Here is a 19,818-nt window from a genome sequence, read left to right as displayed (position 1 = left end):
CAGCATTACACCATTCTTCTGGAAGTCCTTGACTTTGATTTTAATACAACAAAACATTTTATAGGTATGTTTACTACTTTGCAATTTAATACAGATAAAAATGGCACAGGTGGGGATAGTGTAATGTAGAAAGTTGGCCACATTAAAATGAATAGGCTCTTCAGAACAAATCAATGACTGGTTAACTTAAAAATTCTATTTATACAACTAAATAATTCCGCATGGACAACACAAAATTCTTAATGATTGAATTGAAACAAAAAACTTCATTTCATTTATCAGTTTTTAGGCAACATAGATTCTTTACCTTATGAAATCTTCTTCCTCTTCTCTCTTGGGTCTCAGCTGTTTGGGTTGAGCCATATTAGTCCAGTTTGGCAGAGATTTCAAAAGTCTGCTGATGTCATCATCTTTTGCCCAGGAGGCACTGATTACTAGTTTCTCCTCTGACTGGGCAATGCTCCTAAGGATAAAGAGGAAAATAATAATATATTTTAATAAAATTAGCAAAATTCATTAAAATCAACCCCTATTCCTATTCCTTATTTCTTCTTTGGTGAGTTATTTTCATCATCTTTCTCACAAATAAAATCTACTATATAAGTATGGAGGGAAGGAGGAATAACAGATAAGGAATTATAACACTAAGTCTGGCTTCAACTTATAGAAAGTGACTAAACTAAAAGGCCATTTTGGGCATCAATTTCTAGAAAGGAGACAAAAGAGGCTCTAAGGATGAATGTGATGCCATCTTTATGCCGTATTGGTCTCTTTGAAGAAAGATATTAAATAGTGACCATGATTAAACAAGGTAGGGTTATTATTAAGTTACTAAGCATGAATACCACATAGAAAGTAACAAAAATTTTTATAAACATGCATCAGCTACCCCACTCTTAAGACAACATTTGGGACAAAGAAGGAAGTCTATCCCTTGTCTCCTCAGGTTACACTTCCAGAGTTACATAAGGATATTTTCTCAACTGTATTTCATAATAAAAGCCATAGTCAACAGCTCACTACTTTCCTGCTTGCCATTAGCTATTGTGTAGAAATAGCTTTTGATTACATTATCTTTGAGACAGTAAAACTAATGACCCAAAGTTAAAAGACTCCATATCCTTTTATAAATTCTCTGGCTTTCCTGCTCTTACTAAAATGCACCTTTAAAACTACACTTAGTATTCAGTCATCTTAGTTATATCGCTTGGCTTTGCATTTAACAATTGTATTGGAATAATATTTCTACGCACCCTCCCCATCTTGCTAGTAATTCCAGTTACATAATTGGTATTTATTTACTTGGGAAATACTAATTTGCCATTGATTAGATCATTGAATTCAACAACTGAGCAAATATTCATTATGCACCAACTATGTACAACTGAAGATAACAAACACTAAAAGAATCCATTTCCAGACTATAGACAAGACTATTTTTTCCTTCAACAACTGCCTCTTGGACATTTTAAACTCAATTTCCTGCTGATATCTCAAATTTAATATGTTCAAAACAAAACTTATTATCTTTTCTTCTAAACCCTCTTCTCTTCCCAAGTTTCTTGTTATTATCAAGGGCACTACAATCCTTCAAGTCACCCAGAATTGCCAGCATCAATGCCATCCTCATATCCTCTTTTGTATTTATTTTATGTGATTTATTATTTCTAATTTTATAACATTTCTCTCTCTCTGTCTCTCTCTCTCTCTCTCTGTCTCTGTCTCTGTCTTTCTCTCTCTCTCTCTCTCTCTCTCTCTCTCTCACACACACACACACAACTTCTCTCCAGCTACTATCCTGAAGCCAGCCTTCCTCACTTCATGCCTGGACTACCATAATAACCTTCTGGTTGATCTCATAGCCTCAGATTTCTCTAGTTTATCCTCCACTCATCTGCCAAAATAATCACTGTAAAAAGCAAAGATCTGACCATGTCATACCACACCCAACTTCATGAATTCCAGTGGACCCTGTTGCCTCTCAGATCAAATATAAAATGCTGTTTTTGGTATTTGAAGTCCGTGCCAAATATGCTTCTTCCTAACTTTCCAGTATTCTTATTCTTTGTTCCCTTTCATACTTTTATTATTAAGCAATACTGATTTCTTGTTATTCTTGTACATGAAACTCCCTCTCTTGACTCTGTGACTTTTCATTAGCTGCTCCCTATGCCTGGAAGACTTACTTTTCCTTCATCTCTCTGCTTCCTCATTTCCTTGGATTCTAGTTTCAGTAAGAGATCTTTTTCCCTCTAGTTCCTAGCCTCACCTCCATCAGAGCCTGCCATCTTCCCTCTTGGATTTTCTCCCAGTCATAATGGATATAACACGTTGTCTCTTCCATTGGAATGTGAGTTCCTTGAGAACAGGAACCATGTGCATGATTTTCTTTTTATTCCTATTGTTTAGCAGAGTGCCAAGAATTCATTATAGACTTTTTTTTTTTTGCCAACTGCCTATTAGATATCTTAAATTCAATTTCCTGTTGATATCTCAAATTCAGCATGTCCAAAATAAAACTCTTTATTTTTCCTCTTTAAACCCTCTTCTCTTCACAAGATTCTTATTATTATCAAGGTCACCACCACCATCTTTCCAGTCACCCAGGATTGCCATCATTGTTGCCATCCTTATCTCTTTTCTTGAATCAAGATTTGTTCTTTCTGATTTTATAGCATCTTTCATATACATTGCCTTCTCTCCACTCACACAGCATTTAATAAATCCCTATTGATTGATTGGCATGGAAATGTACATTTTTTCCTTTAACTGAACTACATTTCTCTGCAAAGATACATTTACTTAATTCTAGTGATGAATATAGGATGGGAGCTAAAAAAGGAGATTCTTTATAGCTTTCAAAGTCTGATTTCATGTCTATTACATTTTTTGAGCTCAAATTGTGAGGTAGCATCCTCCCCTCCCCTCCCCCTGTAACATCAAGTCTGAATTTGCCTCTTTATGACTTGTAACACATTGTTCCTGATTCTGTCCTCTGCGGCTAAGTTCAATCTCTCATCTACCTGGTGGTCCTTCAAATACTTGAAGACATTGATTATGTTTGCCCTGTAGCTTTGCTATGCGAAACATCTACGATTCTCTCAAATAATCTTCATATAATGTTGTCTCAGGGCCCTTCACTATCCTGGATAATTTCTTCTGAGTACAATGTCTTGAAACTGATGCCCTAAACTGGACAAAGAACTACAGATGAGACCTGAAAGAGGCAGAATATAGAGGTAGTGTCCATTTTAGGATAACCCCATTGCTCCTAGTAACAATGCCTTTCTCAGTGCATGCCAAGATGGCATTAGTGTTTAGGCTTCCATATACAATGCTGACTCATTTTGAATCTACAGCCCATTAAAACTTCTCGATTCTTTTTTGTCAATTTGCTACCTACACATGCTTCCCCTTAAGTCATACTTGTGGAAGTTGGTACCTAAGTACAAGATCTTACATTTACTCCAACTGCTTTTCATCTTATTAGAGTTAGACCAATGTTCTAGCTTGTCCAGATCTTTTAGTATCCTGTCTATTACCCACTGTATTAGATATCCCCTGTAGCTCAGTGTCATCTGCAAATTTAATGAACATGCTTTATCCAAGACATTGATAAAAATATTAAATAATAAAGAGACAAGCACATATCCCTGAGGCACTCCAGTGAAGACTTTCTTCTATGTTGGCATCATATCCTTACTGATTGATTATTCCTTGAGTCTAGCCATTCAACTACTCTTGCATACATATAATTGTGTCAATACCTCTTCCACATCTCTCCATCTTCTCTACAAGAATAACAGTATGAGATATATAAGCTTTGCTAAAATCTGGGTAAGCTACAACTTTGAAGTTCCCCATAGCTACCATTCTAGGAAATACAAGGCAAGTCCTTGAAGAGAATACTGTATTACTGGATTGCTAAAGAACATTTAAAAAATATAATTATAGTTATCTTTGTTTGCTATTATCTCCCTAGATTAGATGTCATGAAAAAAACTGCTTAAGAGAAAAAAAGTCAGAGACTAGAAATAGTCACTACCAGGGATCATCAAATTATTTGGCTAGAGGTCTTAAGAATAAGATAGACACAAATTTGATTGGATGGAGTGATAACTTTCAGTTTGGGGCGTGTCTGTAACCTACAGTCATCACCTTATATAATTCCTTTCCCTCCTGGGTGTTTATACACATTCAAAATCTCTTCATTAAAGGACTTAGTCAAGTGATCAAGTAATTTGGCACTTAGGCAAATCACTTCTGCTTTATGTGAGGATTCACTGTGAGGTTCTTTTCAATAGTGAGAAGTAGCTTAACAGCTACAAATCAGAATATTCTTTGGGGAATGCATATGGCAGTCTAGACATATTCTCCCAGGAGTGACTGAATGGACACAGGTGTGCCCTGCTTTAAAGCAATCCAACATAAGAAATCCTAATGTACAAAATAAAGAAATTGAGGGGGTGAATGCCAGTTTGATACGATTCAGCAAAGTGACACGGCAACTTAAAAAGCTACTATGAATTTATGCTGCCTTGGGGCAAGCATGTGGTGAAGAATGAATGAAGCTATTGCTCTATTGTCTCCTTTCCTTCTGAGTATTAGAGTATGTGTTCCATCCTGAGTTTCATATTTTTGGAAAGACAAATAGCTAAATACAAGGAAGTTCTGTCCTGTGGGGCCTTGCAAAGTAAGCCAAATCCCTTTTTTATACCGCAACCTTCCAAATACTGGAATGCAGCTACCATATATTTCTGAGTTTTCTTTTCTGACAGTTAAACATTACCAATACATTGCCAATGTTCATATGACATGAGCTCAAGGTAATTTACCATCCTAATTACCCTTCTCTGGGCACTAATTCATTAATGTCTTTAAAATATGGCCCTTGGAACTCAACATAACAGTCCAGAAACCGTCTGACCAGGTAGCAGATTCCAGAGTAGAACAAATCTATGCAAAGTGAGGTACACTGTTAAAATAAGACACCACCTTGCTTTGATGTGGTACTTTTGTTCTTTGTTGCCGAGAAGGGTATTTCAATAAATGCTTGTTGAGGGTTTTGGGGGGAAAAAGAAGGGAAAGTGGGAGGGGAAGGGAAGAGAGAGACAGAGAGACAGAGATTGTTAATCTAAACAATGAATCAATCAATGAGGGTAAAGTGAGTTAGGCTGGTAGATCTAGACTCAGAACCCAATCTCATGACTCCTAAATTAATGCTCTTTCCTTTATCGGTTTCTTGAAAGGTGTCCTGAGGTTAATGTCCAGGGAGCCTTTTCTGGTCTGGGAGTTGTCCCAGGAATCCTTCCTGGGAAGACCCCTGCTTTGGGAATTCAAGCCTCTAATCTTTTTTAGCCTGACATTAGAAATTAAATCTGGTGGGCAAGGTAGTAGGAAATGTAAACCTTACCCAGTTTTTATTCTCCACATCACTGGGTTAATGTGTCCTAGATGGTTTGGGAACTCAATTGGGTTCCAGGGATATGGGCTGGAATATGTCGTTTCCTGACCAATGCTTTTCATTCCGTTGCTCAATAGGACAGATGAGTCGCAGATACTTGCCCATTTACCCTGGACGAATTTAATCTTACTTCACTGATCACACTAGTAAAACATATCGAATGCTCCAGCACTCAACAACAAATTTAGAATAGAGCTAACAGCAATCTTAACAGCAGCTCTGAATATGGAAGACGGCAGCATTTGTTGGCGACATAAAATCATCGCAAGGATCCCTTTCCACGTAGGTGGCAGGGTTGCTGCCCCTGAGCAGTTCCGTTTATTGGCGCAGGAGTCTGTGATAGCCCATATCATCTGCATTACCTCCGTCCAGAACATAGCCAAACAGTCCTATGGATACACACAAAGCGGAAGAAGACCCAAGCAATTATTCCACAAGAGGAGTGGGGTTAATTGTCACTACCAGAGCCATAATCTACTAATTAATTCACAGCTCAACGGGCCACGGGCAGAGCCATCTGTGTAACTATTTGTACCCGCTCCCAAGAGGAAGAGGAAAATAGGTGTAACTCTTGGAACAGGTGATGGTGTGCGTTGAGGAGGGTCCGTCCCCTCGACACAGCGCGGTGAATTCCGTTCAGAAACATCTGCTGGGGCTGTTGACTGGCTCTGAAGGGAGCTGCTTCTCGGGAACAGCCAGGAATGCAGGAGAGCGTGGTCCCCGGACACAGCTGGGTGCTGAGCCTTTCCATTAGGTAAACAACTAAGGGGCAGGTAGGCCTAATGGAACTCAACTGTTTGGTGACAGAGTATGCAGGTTGAGTCTGTCAGCGGCTCCAAAATCTAACAGCTGAGACAGACAGACAAGGCCTTTCTAAATTAGATGCAATCTAATTGAAACTGTGGAACGAATGGATCAGTAGTAGGGCAAAATTCCTTGCAATATTTAGATTTATTACAATAATGATTCACATTTTCCTATTCATTTGCAGTTTTAAATATACGTTCCTTAAACTAACCTTATAAGGGAGTGAAGGTATTACTATCCCCATTTTAGAGATGGGAAAACTGAAGTCTTGTGGCTAATTAGTGTCTAGAAGCTGGGCTGAAACCTAGATCTTCTGATTTCTGGGCTGAGGGACAGCTAGGTAGAACAAAGGATAGAGAGCCAGGCCTGGAGCTGGGAGGACCTGGGTTCAAATCTAGTCTCAGACACTTCTTACATGTATGACCATGGGCAAATCCCTTAACTTCCACCTTTACTGCTCTTCTGTCTTGGAACTGATACTTAGAATTGATTCTAAGATAGGAAGTAAGGGCTTAAGAATTAAAAACAAACAAACCACGCCCAATTGTGTATTTGTGAACATGGAATGTTTTTAACTATCATTTAAGTCTCATAAATTTAAAGCTTTTAAGAGTTGGAAGAAACTTTGGAAATAATCTAAAAAATCATCATTTTACAGTTATCAGACATGTTTCTCTCTTCTCTCCCACCAGCTGTGTCACTTTTCAGGACTATCAGTATGTCAGTGCTTATAACTGTCACCTTAGACATAATCTCATAGGTGGAGCCTAATGCTGGGTCCCTTTTTTCCCTTTAATGAATTTAGCAAACACACTCCTTCCAATATACCAAGAAGAACAACAAAGAGGACTGGATAAGAAACAGTAAACTTTGGTTACAGATTCTATCTTTCTTAACATTCTTTAAAAAAACTTTGAAATTCAAAATTTCTCCCACCTCCTCCCTTCCCCCATCCCTGAGACAACAACAATCTTAGATTTGACATGAGAAACCGTGTAAAACATTTTCCATATTAGTCATTTAAATTCTGTTTTTCTTAAGTAAAGGACATATAATTTGTGACTCCTATTAACCACAGACTACAGCAACAGGTCCATTATTACACGTGAATGGCAGAAGCAGCTGACTTCTGAATTGGAGATGCACTGTTACACTGTTTTAGGAAGGAGGCTATTTTTTAGAACTTCATTTTGCATATTCCCCAGTGTGGAACACAGAAGATAACAGACACGGAGCTGAAAGGTACATCAGAGATGACCTAATCTCATCCTCTAATTTTATAGAGGAGGAAACCACCAGCCCAGGGAAGTGATTTGCCCAAGGCACTAACGAGTAAAGTCAGGACTTGAATGCAGGTCCTATGACTCTCATGTTCAAGGATATTTCCGCAAAACCATGGTGCCTGCCTCTCTATAATAAATATTTGTTGATTGATGAATTATGCTTGGTAGAGACCCAGAAAAGGAATTAAGACCTGAGTTCAATTTTGGCACCAGACAGTAATTTTGTGATTCTAAGTCAAACCACTTAACCTCGATTTGGTTCAGGTTCTCAAAGTGTAAAGTAGGGTTAATAATAGCATCTGCCTCTCACAGGGCTGTTGTGAGGATGAAGTGAGACAATACTTATAAAGTGCTTTGCAGAATTTAAAGCACTATCTAAATGCTAGCCATTGTTGTTGTTATGCTAGATGACAGTAGTCAGATTCCCTTAAAAGGCTTTTAAAAGGACTTGCACTTACAAAATGTGTATTTGGGAACCATTAGCTGCCTTTTTAGTGCCAGTATTTTGAGGATAAAAAGACAAAGAGAGGAACTCATAGTACAATTAATAACCAGATAGAAAACCACATTAGTTGCTGCTAATGTATTTCCTTATGGAATTTTTAACAGTTTTTTGACAGCGTCTTTTGGGCCAAATTAAGATATTATCTAACCTGATAGTGCTGAGTACGCCTTCTATGAGAAACCTTCTCCTTTTGTCCCCAACATGAAATGAAACATCCGATAATCTCTCTTCTACAATGGCAGGGTTCTCATAGGGAGCTAAGAAATTTTTGACCTCACAGCTCTCTCTATTCTCTGGCAGAAATCTTGGAAGACACATTAACTTTCACCAGAGGGCATCATGAGCTTATGGAGTTGGTAATTTCTGTAGAAGATTTGCTGAGAAGCAGATAAAAGAATCAGGTTGGCACACTCTTCCCACCCCCCAATCCTGTTATATCTTTTTGGATCATTTGAATTGTATATGGCTTTCTATTTAAGTCAGTCATTTGCTGGCAGCAAAACTAGAACATTTCCTGTTTTTCCTCTCACTGTAATCAGGATTTGGCTGTCCAAATTAGGGCTGCCCTAATTACTGCTCAGCAGGTGCCAATCCTGGGGAGGGCAATAAACAGGGAGACAGGAAGTGAGAAAGGACACTCGGCATTTTCATACTCATAGAAAAGGAAAACACTTTCTCCCCTGCCGGTGGGATCTGATTAGGTAACAAGCTATCCACAACAGGGTATGTGTATGTTGTGTAACAATCACAAAATGATTTTCTGTTTATTTATCTCCAAGGCTTTTCAAGAGTTACTTCACCCATTTCTAAGATGTCTCTGTGTATGGGCATATATAATGTTACACATATATGCACATATTACATATATACACACACAGAGAGTAGTATATGAATATATGTATGTATTTGTATGGACATATATAGACACACACAGATACATACACTGGACTTTAGTGCACAAAAGTTGAGTAAAGAAATACCACATTTACTGAAGGGAAAGGATAAAATAGGCCATTGGCATCTAGGAGCTATCAATTCCAAAGGCATTTAGATATAACAACAGGAAAGATAGCCATTTTATTGGGGAGAAATTCTTGGGGATCCCCAAGGAACCAATGATTCAAAAACATTTATTAAGTGCCTACTATGTGCCAGGCTCCATACTAAATGTTAGAGGTACAAAAAGAGGCAAAAAGATAAGTTTCTGCTCTCAAAAAGCTTGATATATTTTAATAAAAGGGGAGGGAGGCAACACGCAGAAATATATATGAATAAGATAAAAACAAGATAAATAAGAAATAATTAAAAGAAAGAAGCACTAAAATAAAGAGGGGTTGGGAAAGGTTTTCTGTAGAAGGTGGAAATTTAGTTGGGATTTGAAAGCCAGAGAAGCCAGGAGGTGGAGGTGGAGAAGGACAGCAATGCAGATATGGTGGACATCCGGAGTAAAAGTCTAGAATTGGGAGATGATAGAGTATCCTCTAGGCCAGTGTCACTGAACTGAAGAGTACATGGCAGGGGGTATAGTGCAGAAAGACTGGAAAGGTGGCAGGGGTAGGCTCTGAAGGGCTTTGAATACCAAACAGAGAATTTTGTATTTGCTCCTGGAGTAGAGTAGGGGAGATGACATGGTTAACCCTATACTTTGGGAAAATCACTTCGGTGTCTGAATTGTGACCGCGAAAATGTGAGTTTAAGACTGAATTGCCAAACTGTAAAGATAATTTTAGTGTCTTGATTTTTATCAAAAATAAGTGGTCACCATGGGAAAAATTCCCAAATATGAAATACGCAAGTCAGCTGGGTTTTATGGAGATTTTAATTAATATGAATGAAGGAATTAAGGGAAGGAAGACAGAGTAAGAGGAAATAGTAGGAAAGGGCCTAGGCCAAATGGCCTAGGCCTGAGCTTTAAGAGAGACTTGTCAGTCTTTTATCCACTCACCACAAGATTTGTCCCAAGCAAAACTCCAGCTAAGTTCGGAGCCAGCTCCTCCACACTAACTCCAAAACTCCAACTAATCTGAACTCTCCCCTAAGTTCAGAGAGCCAGCTCCTTTTAAAGAGAAATTTCTCTTATGTCACCTCCCCTAAATTTTCACATCTACCAATCACAGTAGACATTTTGCCCAGGACTGACCATTCTTAGTTTACATCTTCTTTTGTTTTCACCTTCTCTGGGTAGACTAAAACTTCACACCTCTTTTGTTAAGCTTGCCTTTTGTAAGTTGCTTGACCTTTTAGTGATTAATTTAACCTTTATAGGTACTTAGTACCTTTTTGTATTAAATCTAAAAATAGACTTAGATTAAGGTTCTAGCTTTACTATAAGTATGAGTAAGGGACTTTTTCATTGTTTCATCAGGAGTTTACAACTTTATCTTCCCCTAAAGTATGCCTAAGTATGGGTGGAGTAATGTTAAAATTCCCAATATATTCCTGATGAAGTACCTCCATTGTTTAAAATGGGGAATAGCCTTAACCAAATGTTCTAAGGCAGAGTCTGAGCAGTTTTAAGATTCACAATCCCCCCTGATGATCATTGGGAGACTAGTCTCCCCATTGATCATTTAACAGAATCATCTTGTAGTCCTAAACACAGTTCTAACTACAGATGTATACAGTATTCAATTTTCTAAGAGGTAATTAGAGTAGTTAGGGAGGAATAGAAAGAAAGAAAGCAAAACCAATGTTTTGCTAGGCATATTGACAGAAAGCCAAATTAGGGGCAGTCCCTTTGGCATAAAAGTATACATTTACAATAAATGTTCAATCAAACTTCAGTTCAATCAACCACACCCAAAGTTTATTTTTGATTCATATTTGGGAATTTTTCCCATGGCAACCACTTATTTTTGATAAAAATTAAGACACTAAAAGTATCTTTGCAGTTTGGCAATTCACAGTCTTAAACTCACATTTTCGCGGTCACAGTTTCTCCTATATTGTTACAATAGGGGAATAGCTTAACCAAATGTTCTAAGGTAGAGTCTGAGCAGTTTTAAGATTCACAAAATGGAGAATGGATTGGAGTTGGGAGGGATCTGAGGCAGGCAGACCCCTGTGTAGGCTATTGTGATAGTCCCAACACAAGGTGATGAGGACCTGCACCAGGATGTTGGTAGTATCAGGAGATAAGGGAGCACACAGGAGAGCTATGACAAAGCTGAAACAGGATATATGAACAGCATAGACAAGCAGCAACATTGAGTTTAGATACTGGTCTTTTCTTGATTGAATTATCAACCATAGTCACACAGCCTAGAGGATAGACTAGAATAAGGAAGACCTAGGTTCCAATTTACTTCTGATACTTGTTACAGTGATCAACATAGCACAGGACCAGACACACAGTAGGCATTTAATAAATGTTTTTTTTGGTTCTGTTTTGACTAACTGACCTTTGGAAATTCACTTCTACTGGTGTCAGGAAACGGAACTAAATCATAGACAATGTTCAGTATGTTTTGCTGTAGGGACTCACACTAGAAGTTCTCCATGTTCAGAAAATCATAAACCTATAATGTTAACTATTTTATCATAATATTCATTATTATTACTCTTATAGAGAATTTATTAAATTCCCATTACATGGTACCAACTCAGTCAAATGTAGAAAAAGTATAGCATTGATTTTCAAAGCTCTTAAAACATAAAAGCAACAAAATGTACCTTCCTCCATTCTGTTAGGATAGAAACTTCTTGAAAGTATGGATTGTTTTATGTTGGTATTTATATTCCCAATACTTATTGAAATCCTTGACACAAGTTTTTGATTGGTGGATTATTGTTTTCATACTCAAAGAGGATCAAAAACGACATCCCTATGGTCTGGGTCAATGTGCTGCAGCTGATCAGACCAACAGGAACTTGGAAAGCTCTACCACAGGTCAGGTGCAAACAGCCTGTATGAATATCTGGGGTGGATATGTCTCTAAATTTGTGCATTTCATATTTCTTTTGAGCTACTGTCATCCTACTTTACTCCTGGAGTACAGAGCCTTCTGTGATGTGAGCATGCCATGCTGCATGGTCCTGTGCCAGCATCTTCCATGACTCATAGCTGATATTAAAGCTCTTGAGAGAGACCTTTGGAGTGTCTTTGCATCACTTCTTCTGACCTGCAAGTAAGCACTTGCCTTGTGTAAGTTCTCCATAGCATACTTTTGGCATTCAAACAACATAGCCAGTTCACCAGCATTGTGTCTCTCCAATAGAGTTTGTATGCCTGACAGTTCAACTTGAGAAAAGACTTCAGTGTTTCGTACCTTATTTTGCAAATTGTTCTTCAAAATCTTTAGGTATTCAGTTTCCCAGCACAGTGCTGGTAGACTGTGCAGGTTTCACAGGGGCATAACGAGGAGGTCAGTACAACAACTCTTTAGACCTTCAGCTTCGTAGGCAACCTCATACATCCCCCCCCCACACACACACACATTTTCTTTAGGAGCTTCTTAGACTCTGAGCTAGCTCTGGCAATGCTGCCATCCACCCCATCATCTATGTATACATCCCTAGAAATATACTGCCAAGTTAAGTGAACTTGTCCACAGTATTCAAAGTTTTTCCATTTGCTATGACCAGTGGTTCCACATCTAGAGAGTACAGAGCTGATTGGTGGAGAATCTAGTTCTTGGTGTTAATTTGGCCAAAATGAGCACAAGGAGAGGAGCCTAATGGCATTCAAAACCTCTTCTTAAGTTGGAAGTTCAGCTAGAGAGGAATTGATTTTAACCTGAGGCAAATGGTCAGTGACTTCAGCATTGATTGATGATGGTCTTTTAAGATGGAAGTGTTCAGTCCATCTGTCCAGGATCATGTCCTTATCACTGATCAGTGTGGCTCCATCAGCATTCAGTGGGTGAGATAAACCATAGGTTTCTGGACCATAAAGAGCCTTCATGCCATCATTGAAAAGCTTTGGATTGTTATTACTAGCATAAAATTTCATCTGCCTTCTGAGTGAGCCAAGAGTCCTACATCTATCTAAGCTTTATCTGCACTTTACTTCTTAGAGACAAACAAATTATCTTCCTTGCAAACCCTGTGGAATCCTTGTTTTTCATTTAGTAGCTTCTCATACTGGGTTGAATCCAATAAGGTGAAAATAATTAGGAAGAAAAAGTAAAGTCCAGTCTTTCGGTACAAGAAATTACTTGCATGAGAATACTATAGGGGGAGGAATGGACAGATAGCAGTTCTTTTTCTTATACCCTCACCTTCTGTCTTGGAATCAATACTGTGTATTGGTTCCAAGGCAGAAGAGTGGTAAGGGCTAGTGACTTGCCTAGGGTCACACAGCTAGGAAGTGTTTGAGGCCAGATTTGAACCTAGGACCTCCCGTCTCTAGACCTGGCTCTTAATCCACTGAGCTACCCAGCTGCTCCCCAGAAAGCAGTTCTAAGAAAGCTCTAATGATTTTAGTGGAGTGTAAGCTCAAAGTTATCAGTGTGATGTGGCAGTCCAAAAAGTTATTGCAATCCTGGGCCACCTTAAGAGGGGCATAGTTTGCAGGAAGAGGGAGGGGACAGTCACACTGCATTTTATTCTCACCAGACTTCTGGAATATGGTATTAAGTTCTGAATGTCACAGTTTAAAAAGGGCTTTAATAACCTGGAGAGTGTCCACAGGATGGCAAGTCGAATGATCTTGAGAGGATCAGTTAAGGGAATTTGATATGTTTAGCTCAAAGGAGGAAAGGCTCTGGGGGCTCATGACAGTTGTCTTCAGGTACTTGAAGGCCTGTCATGTGAAGAACGAAATACATTTGTTGTTTGATCTCACTGAGAAACGTCAAAGTGGGGGAGGGGGAAACTGCAAAGGAGCCAATTTAGACTTGATGTCAGGAAAGATTTTCTAACAATCAGAGCGATTTAAATGTAGAAGAGGCTGAACAAGCATTTTGGGGCATGTTGGGCATGATTCTGGGGGGTTCCTTTGAGGGTTGGCTGGGGTAGATCGCTGCTGAGTTGTCTTCTAACTCTCAAATTCCAAGATTCTGTAAGAGGGGGTCAAGTCATGCTCCTTGAACAGAGGAGTGACATGGTCAGACTTGGGCTTTAGGGACAGTTCTTTGGCAGCTGTGTGTGGGATGCATGGGAGAGAGAAGAGATTAGAGGCAGGGTGACTAATTATGAAATCGGGTCAAGCCTCCATTCAAGAGGTGAAGAATAAGGTGATTGGTACTTGTATGAATAGAGAGAACTTAGAAACATATGATACATTTTGCTTTCTCTGATAAAAAACTTTAGAATAAAAGTTATCTTTTGTTTATGTGGGTGATGGGAGAGGGGAAAAGAAGCTGTTAAAGGTTTGATAGTAGTCTTAATTAAGGCACTGAGGGTATAGAAGGAATTTAAGAAGATAAAACCTAATTACAGAGTATAGATTCTCTAAAAATGGTCTTTATAAGGGAAATGGTCCTTTTTCCATTTTTTTTTTGAGGTTCTCTTCTAAGACCTGTCAGTGAAGACTAATAACAAGTCATTTTCTTTTTCTCTTTGAGCTTAAATAATGTTGACAAATGAATGTCTGATATAGGTTGGAGCACTGCTGTAAATGAGGCCAAGGTTACAAACTTAATTTTTGAGGCCCAGTGACTTTCTATTTCTTTTTCTGATTCTATTTCACATCTATAGATTATATCTCTGGGCATAGGCATTTTTGTGCCCTAGATTCTAGGAGGGAGTTGTCAAGACAGTAAAGTCAATCATTGTAAATTCATCTGTACTACAAAAAATCCAATCCAATCCAATCAACTATTAATAAAATGGAAGACAATCCCTGACCTCAAGAGGCATATAATCTAAAAGGAGGTGAGAAAGAAGGCGAAAGGGGGACACCAGGAGGTACCCGGTACAGGGGTATCTTGTTTCATGGAGCTGAAACCAGGTAGGGCAGAAGATACAAAATGGAGTGAGGTGAGAGTCCAGTTTCTGCCCTTTATAAAGGAAGGTGTTGGGCATAGTTTGGTACCCTCCATCTCTCTGACTAGAGGAGAGAGGAGGCTGAGAGACTTGGTGTCAATGAAAGCTTGATAATAGGTCTTCTCTGATAAAAGAAGCCATGCTATTGGTAGATGATTCTCTTTCCATAAGGAATCGCTTAGACTAGAGATGGCAAACGCATGGTATGGGAGCCAAAGATAGCATGCAGAGAACTCTTTGTGGGTGCACACTCCCCACCACTACCCCCAGAGTGCATTACTTGAAAGGCAGAGGGACTCGGATGGAGCTGCTCCCCTCCCCACCTCCAGTCACATCACCTGCCCTCTTCCCAGCTGCCCAATGGGAGTGCACAGGGGGTAAAGTGGGCAACTCACAGGTGGCAGAGCTGGAGGGGAGCAGAGTGCTTGGGCTGCTCCTCTCCCCCTCTCTATAATCCCTGAGGATATTCCTCATTTTACTCTTCCCTCTGCCCAGCAGTTCAAGGGGAGTGCTTTCTCCTCCACTCTGTGGGGTAAGAGGGGAAGCCCATACCCAGCATTGGGGGGGCATGGCATGCGGTATGGGGTGGGGCAGGCACAGCACTCTGTCTCTAAATGGTTCACCATCACTGCCCTACACTTTAACAACAGTCTATCCAGATCTCAATCATAACCTTATAAGAAGAAAAATCATTTGTTCATGGACTGTAGGATATCAGAAGTTCAGTTTAAGAAGTGTAGGTGAGGACATGGAAAACTTTCAATCATTGCTTTTGCTCTTAATTATTGCTTGATAACTATCCAATTATCTTTGTGAAAGGGCCTATACTATTTTTCATAACACTTGTCAGAGTAGCCTTTATTTTCTAGTCTCATCATTTCACTACCTGGATTATGGCCACCACTTCCTAAGTGACCTTTTGCCCTCAATTTCTCTCTAATCCATTTTACACCCCTCTTTAACTATAATCCTCTCTGTCTTCCAAACTTCCAGGGTTCCCTAGTACCTACCACATGGTTGTCATGGCTTTGTCTGACTCCACCTTACCTATCCAGCTCCTACCTCAAACTATAAACTCTCTTTTCCAGTTAGGTTGGTTTCTTCATTGTCTCTCCTATTCTTCATGTTTACTTGCTCCTTGTTCTTATTCTTCCAATTCCTCGGAATTCCCTAAAGCTTTCCTCTCCTCTCTTTGCTTACCTCTATCTTACCATCCTTCATAGCTTTCCTTAATTAGTGAAACAAACACTAAGCTCCTTCCTTTTTTGCTAATTTGCTATACTGCTCAAGTTGCCCCCCCATGACTGTCTAAAGTATTATTCTTTATTAAGTCAGGGCCCATGTCTTGCCCTCTACTTTCTTTTTGTTTCCAAAAATGCCTACCACAAGGCTAGCCGTAGAATAGAGCCTCAATGGTGGGCATGGCAGGAGCTCAAAACTACCTTCTGGAAGTTAGCAGAGTCTCAGGACATTGCTGTGGTTTGTGTGATAGAGGAACTTGGAAACTCTTCAAACAACTGAACGGTGGAAGGCTTTTCTCTCACTTGTTCCTTTAATAGATTCTTCAGGAGAAGCACGGTGATCTCCCCTACAACATATAGCTATCTCAGAGAAAAGAAAGCTGAAAAACATTGACTTCCTAAGTTTCCTAAATACAATGAAGTGTCATCAAGGGGAAATGGACTTAAAATCACAGACCATGAGAATGGGAGGGTCTTTAGCAATCATTTAGTCCAGAGCTTCTTAATATAGGGTCGGTGAACTTAAAAAGAAAACTTGATGACTTGATTTCAATATAATTGTTTTCCCTTATGATCCCGTGTTTTCTATTTTATAGACTGAAAAACTTAATTCTAAAATGGGGTTCATAGGCTTCCCCAGAATGCCCAAGGCGTGCATCGAAGAGAAAGGTTAACAAGCCCTGCGTAGCCCAACCCGGACACAAGCAGACACTATGTAGAGGAACCCTGGCAAGAGCCATCCAGCCTTTACTGAAAGTATTCCAGTGATGAGAGGTCCCTGTCCTGACAAAGCTGGCTCATTCCACTTGGGAATAGTTCTACTCATTAAAAAGTGTTTCCTTGTTTTGGACCCAAAGCTACCTGCTTACATATAGCTTCAGGGGCCACAAGAGATAGAGATGAGGAGAAACTTCCGAAGAGAGGAATTTAACAACTAAAGGAAGGTTAGTAAGGGAATTTGTGAACTCACCGTCTTTCCCTGGTGCTCATTAACAGGAGGCAGAAGGAGGGGCAGCTGGGTGGCTCAATAGACAAGAGAGCCAGGCTGGGAGATGGGAGGGAGGTCCTGGGTTCAAATTTGGCCTCAGACACTTTGTAGCTGTGTGACCCTGGGCAAGTCACTCATCTCCCATTACCTAGCCCTTACCACTCTTCTCACTTGGAACCAATATATACTATTGATTCTAGGATGTAAGGTAAGGGCATAAAACCCCACACAAACAAGAGGCAGAAGATGAGAGATTATATAAAAACTGTAGATCCTCCTAGCCTGAAGATTCTCTAACTGTGTGAAAATCAAGAGGTCTATAAAAAGCCTCATCTAAGCCATTCAGCCGGACTCATAAGACACTTCAGTCATACTTGATATTTTTCATTTTTTAGTGAGTGGACTAAGGCTTCTGGGGCTCTGTTCTGTGAATATACACACATGCCCTCAGATCTCTGACAAACCTGAAGTTGTACATTTTACTGGAGGGCTGGCTTTGAGTAGGAAAGGGCAGCTGGGTGGTATACTGGATAAAGTGCTGGGCCTGGAGTCAAGAAGATTCATTTTCTGAGTTCAAATTTGGCCTTGGCTACTAGCTGTGTGACCCTGGGCAAGTCACTTTATCTTGTTTGCCTCAGTTTCCTCATCTGTAAAATGAGTTGGGGGAGAAAATGGCAAACCACATCAGTATCTCTGCCAAGAAGACCCCAAATAAAGTGAAATGGAATGTACTCTTTTCCTGAAAGTAATTTTCTACCTGTAGGCGACTGTGCAGGTATCCTTGTACTCCTGGAGCTTCACACACACCATGTTGAGGAACTGATCAGAGTATGCACTCAGGTCATGCATGAGGTTCATGAGGTCTTGCACAGTCTTCTCCACAATTATTGTGCTCTGGGAAAGGAAATGCAGACAGAACAGAAAGTTGTGAAATCTTTTCTCGGGGGACGAGACGCAGAGAAACCGAAATAACATAATACTTTAGGATGCTGATATCACCCTATGTGGAAGAGGTAACCCAAGAAGAATGGTTAACAGAGACACCAGTGACATCTCACACAGGGCTGCTTGCAAGGACTTTGGAACAATTGTATGTTGCATGTTTAATCCTTAAAGTTTCAAAATGTGCCGGTCAGCTCCAGTAAGAAAAGTCTGGGGGATTCTGAGGACACGTCCAATTTGTATCAGCCAGATCACCTCTCTCCCTGCACTGAAGATCAGAGATCCAAGACTGGACAGAAAGGACAACGGAGAAGGAGTCCGCAACCTTGGAGAGAGAAAATCATTTATCTAAGAAAAACATAAATTGTTGGGAGTCAGACTAAGTAGATTTATGTTCAGAAGCATCAATCTCTGGTTGCGCAAAGAACTATGGGAAACACTTTATTGTTTATATAGTAAAATTTCAAAGATATAAAATGAGGAAAATATTTCCTGGCTATTCCTTATTTCCCAAGGATATTGAAACAATATGCTACATATGAAGTGCTTTGAATTCCTAAGAAGAAAAGAACTAAATCAATGCAAGGTTTTATTACTGTAGTAAACGTAGTAACAGTATCACTTTATATTAATGGTGAGTTTTGAGAGGACTCTTCAAAGCTTTTACACCTGTTCACTTCACAATAAACCTATGAAGAAGATAGTTACAGGTATCTTTATCTACATTTTATGGATAAGGAAAATAAGGCACAGAATTTAAGGCACATATTTATCTGTGGTCTATCACATAATAGCAAAACTAATCAATCAATAAGCATTTATTAATTGCCTCTTATGTGCAAGGTACTGTCCTAGACACTAGGGATATAAAGCCTCCACGTCCCCCAACTCCTCTGCTCAAGGAGCTTCTAATCTATTAGGAGATATTAAAACCAGAAATGTGTCCTGTGTTCAGGGCAAGCCCTTTTCATTAGACCACATTATTTCTTTTGGGGATTTCGTCCATTTTAAAAATGAAGGATACAAACCTCCAAAGGAGAAAATAATATTATTCATATTTCACCAATAGGGATCCATTACATAACAAGTTTAATATCAAACCTGAAAAAAAGACATCTTTCTGCAATATTCATCAGAATGTAAACTTGAAGATTCCCAATTCTGCACTGGTTAAGCCCCTCATTTTCACTCCCTTCCAAAGGGTTTATACTTCAGACTCATATAACTGATTCCTGTCAATCTTCCACCATAGTGAAGCCATATTGAGCCTCAAGCTCAATTGCCTGGAGTCCTTCTTTCTACAGATGTGTTGTAGAACAAATATATGTGATACAACTATGGAGGCAATAACAGAGATAAAATGATTTCTAAAGTGCTAATTTGAAGCTGACCCATGGAGGAAATTTTTAATAAAATAAATAGATCAATGTGAAATGTTCAACCACTAGAAATGGCTAAATATGTGGCAGCTAGGTGGCTTAGTGGATAGAGAGCCAGGTATGGAGACAGGAGGTCTTGGGTTCAAATTTGGCCTCAGACACTTCCTAGGTGTGTGACTCTGGGCAAGTTACTTAACTCCAGTTGACAAGTCTTTTCTTATCACTCTTCTGCCTTTGAACTTATAACTTAATGTAATTTGAAGAAATGGTTTAAAAAATAAA

At 39.4% G+C, this 19,818-nt stretch overlaps 1 protein-coding gene across 1 annotated transcript in view; it reads right to left on the bottom strand.

Moving 5' to 3' along the window:
- Window positions 1-19,818, bottom strand: part of EXOC4 (exocyst complex component 4) — a 940,142-nt gene that overhangs the window by 167,348 nt on the left and 752,976 nt on the right. Inside the window, exons 12-13 of the mRNA XM_001367316.5 lie at window positions 17,973-18,109; window positions 308-463 (exon numbers count right to left, since the gene is read on the bottom strand). Coding sequence (XP_001367353.2) covers window positions 308-463; window positions 17,973-18,109 — 293 coding nt within the window. The remainder of the gene's footprint in view (window positions 1-307; window positions 464-17,972; window positions 18,110-19,818) is intronic.

The sequence above is a fragment of the Monodelphis domestica genome, chromosome 5 (genome assembly GCF_027887165.1).
Source record: "Monodelphis domestica isolate mMonDom1 chromosome 5, mMonDom1.pri, whole genome shotgun sequence".
In the NCBI taxonomy this organism is placed as follows: Eukaryota; Metazoa; Chordata; class Mammalia; order Didelphimorphia; family Didelphidae; genus Monodelphis; species Monodelphis domestica.
This window is presented reverse-complemented; position numbering and strand designations above follow the sequence as displayed.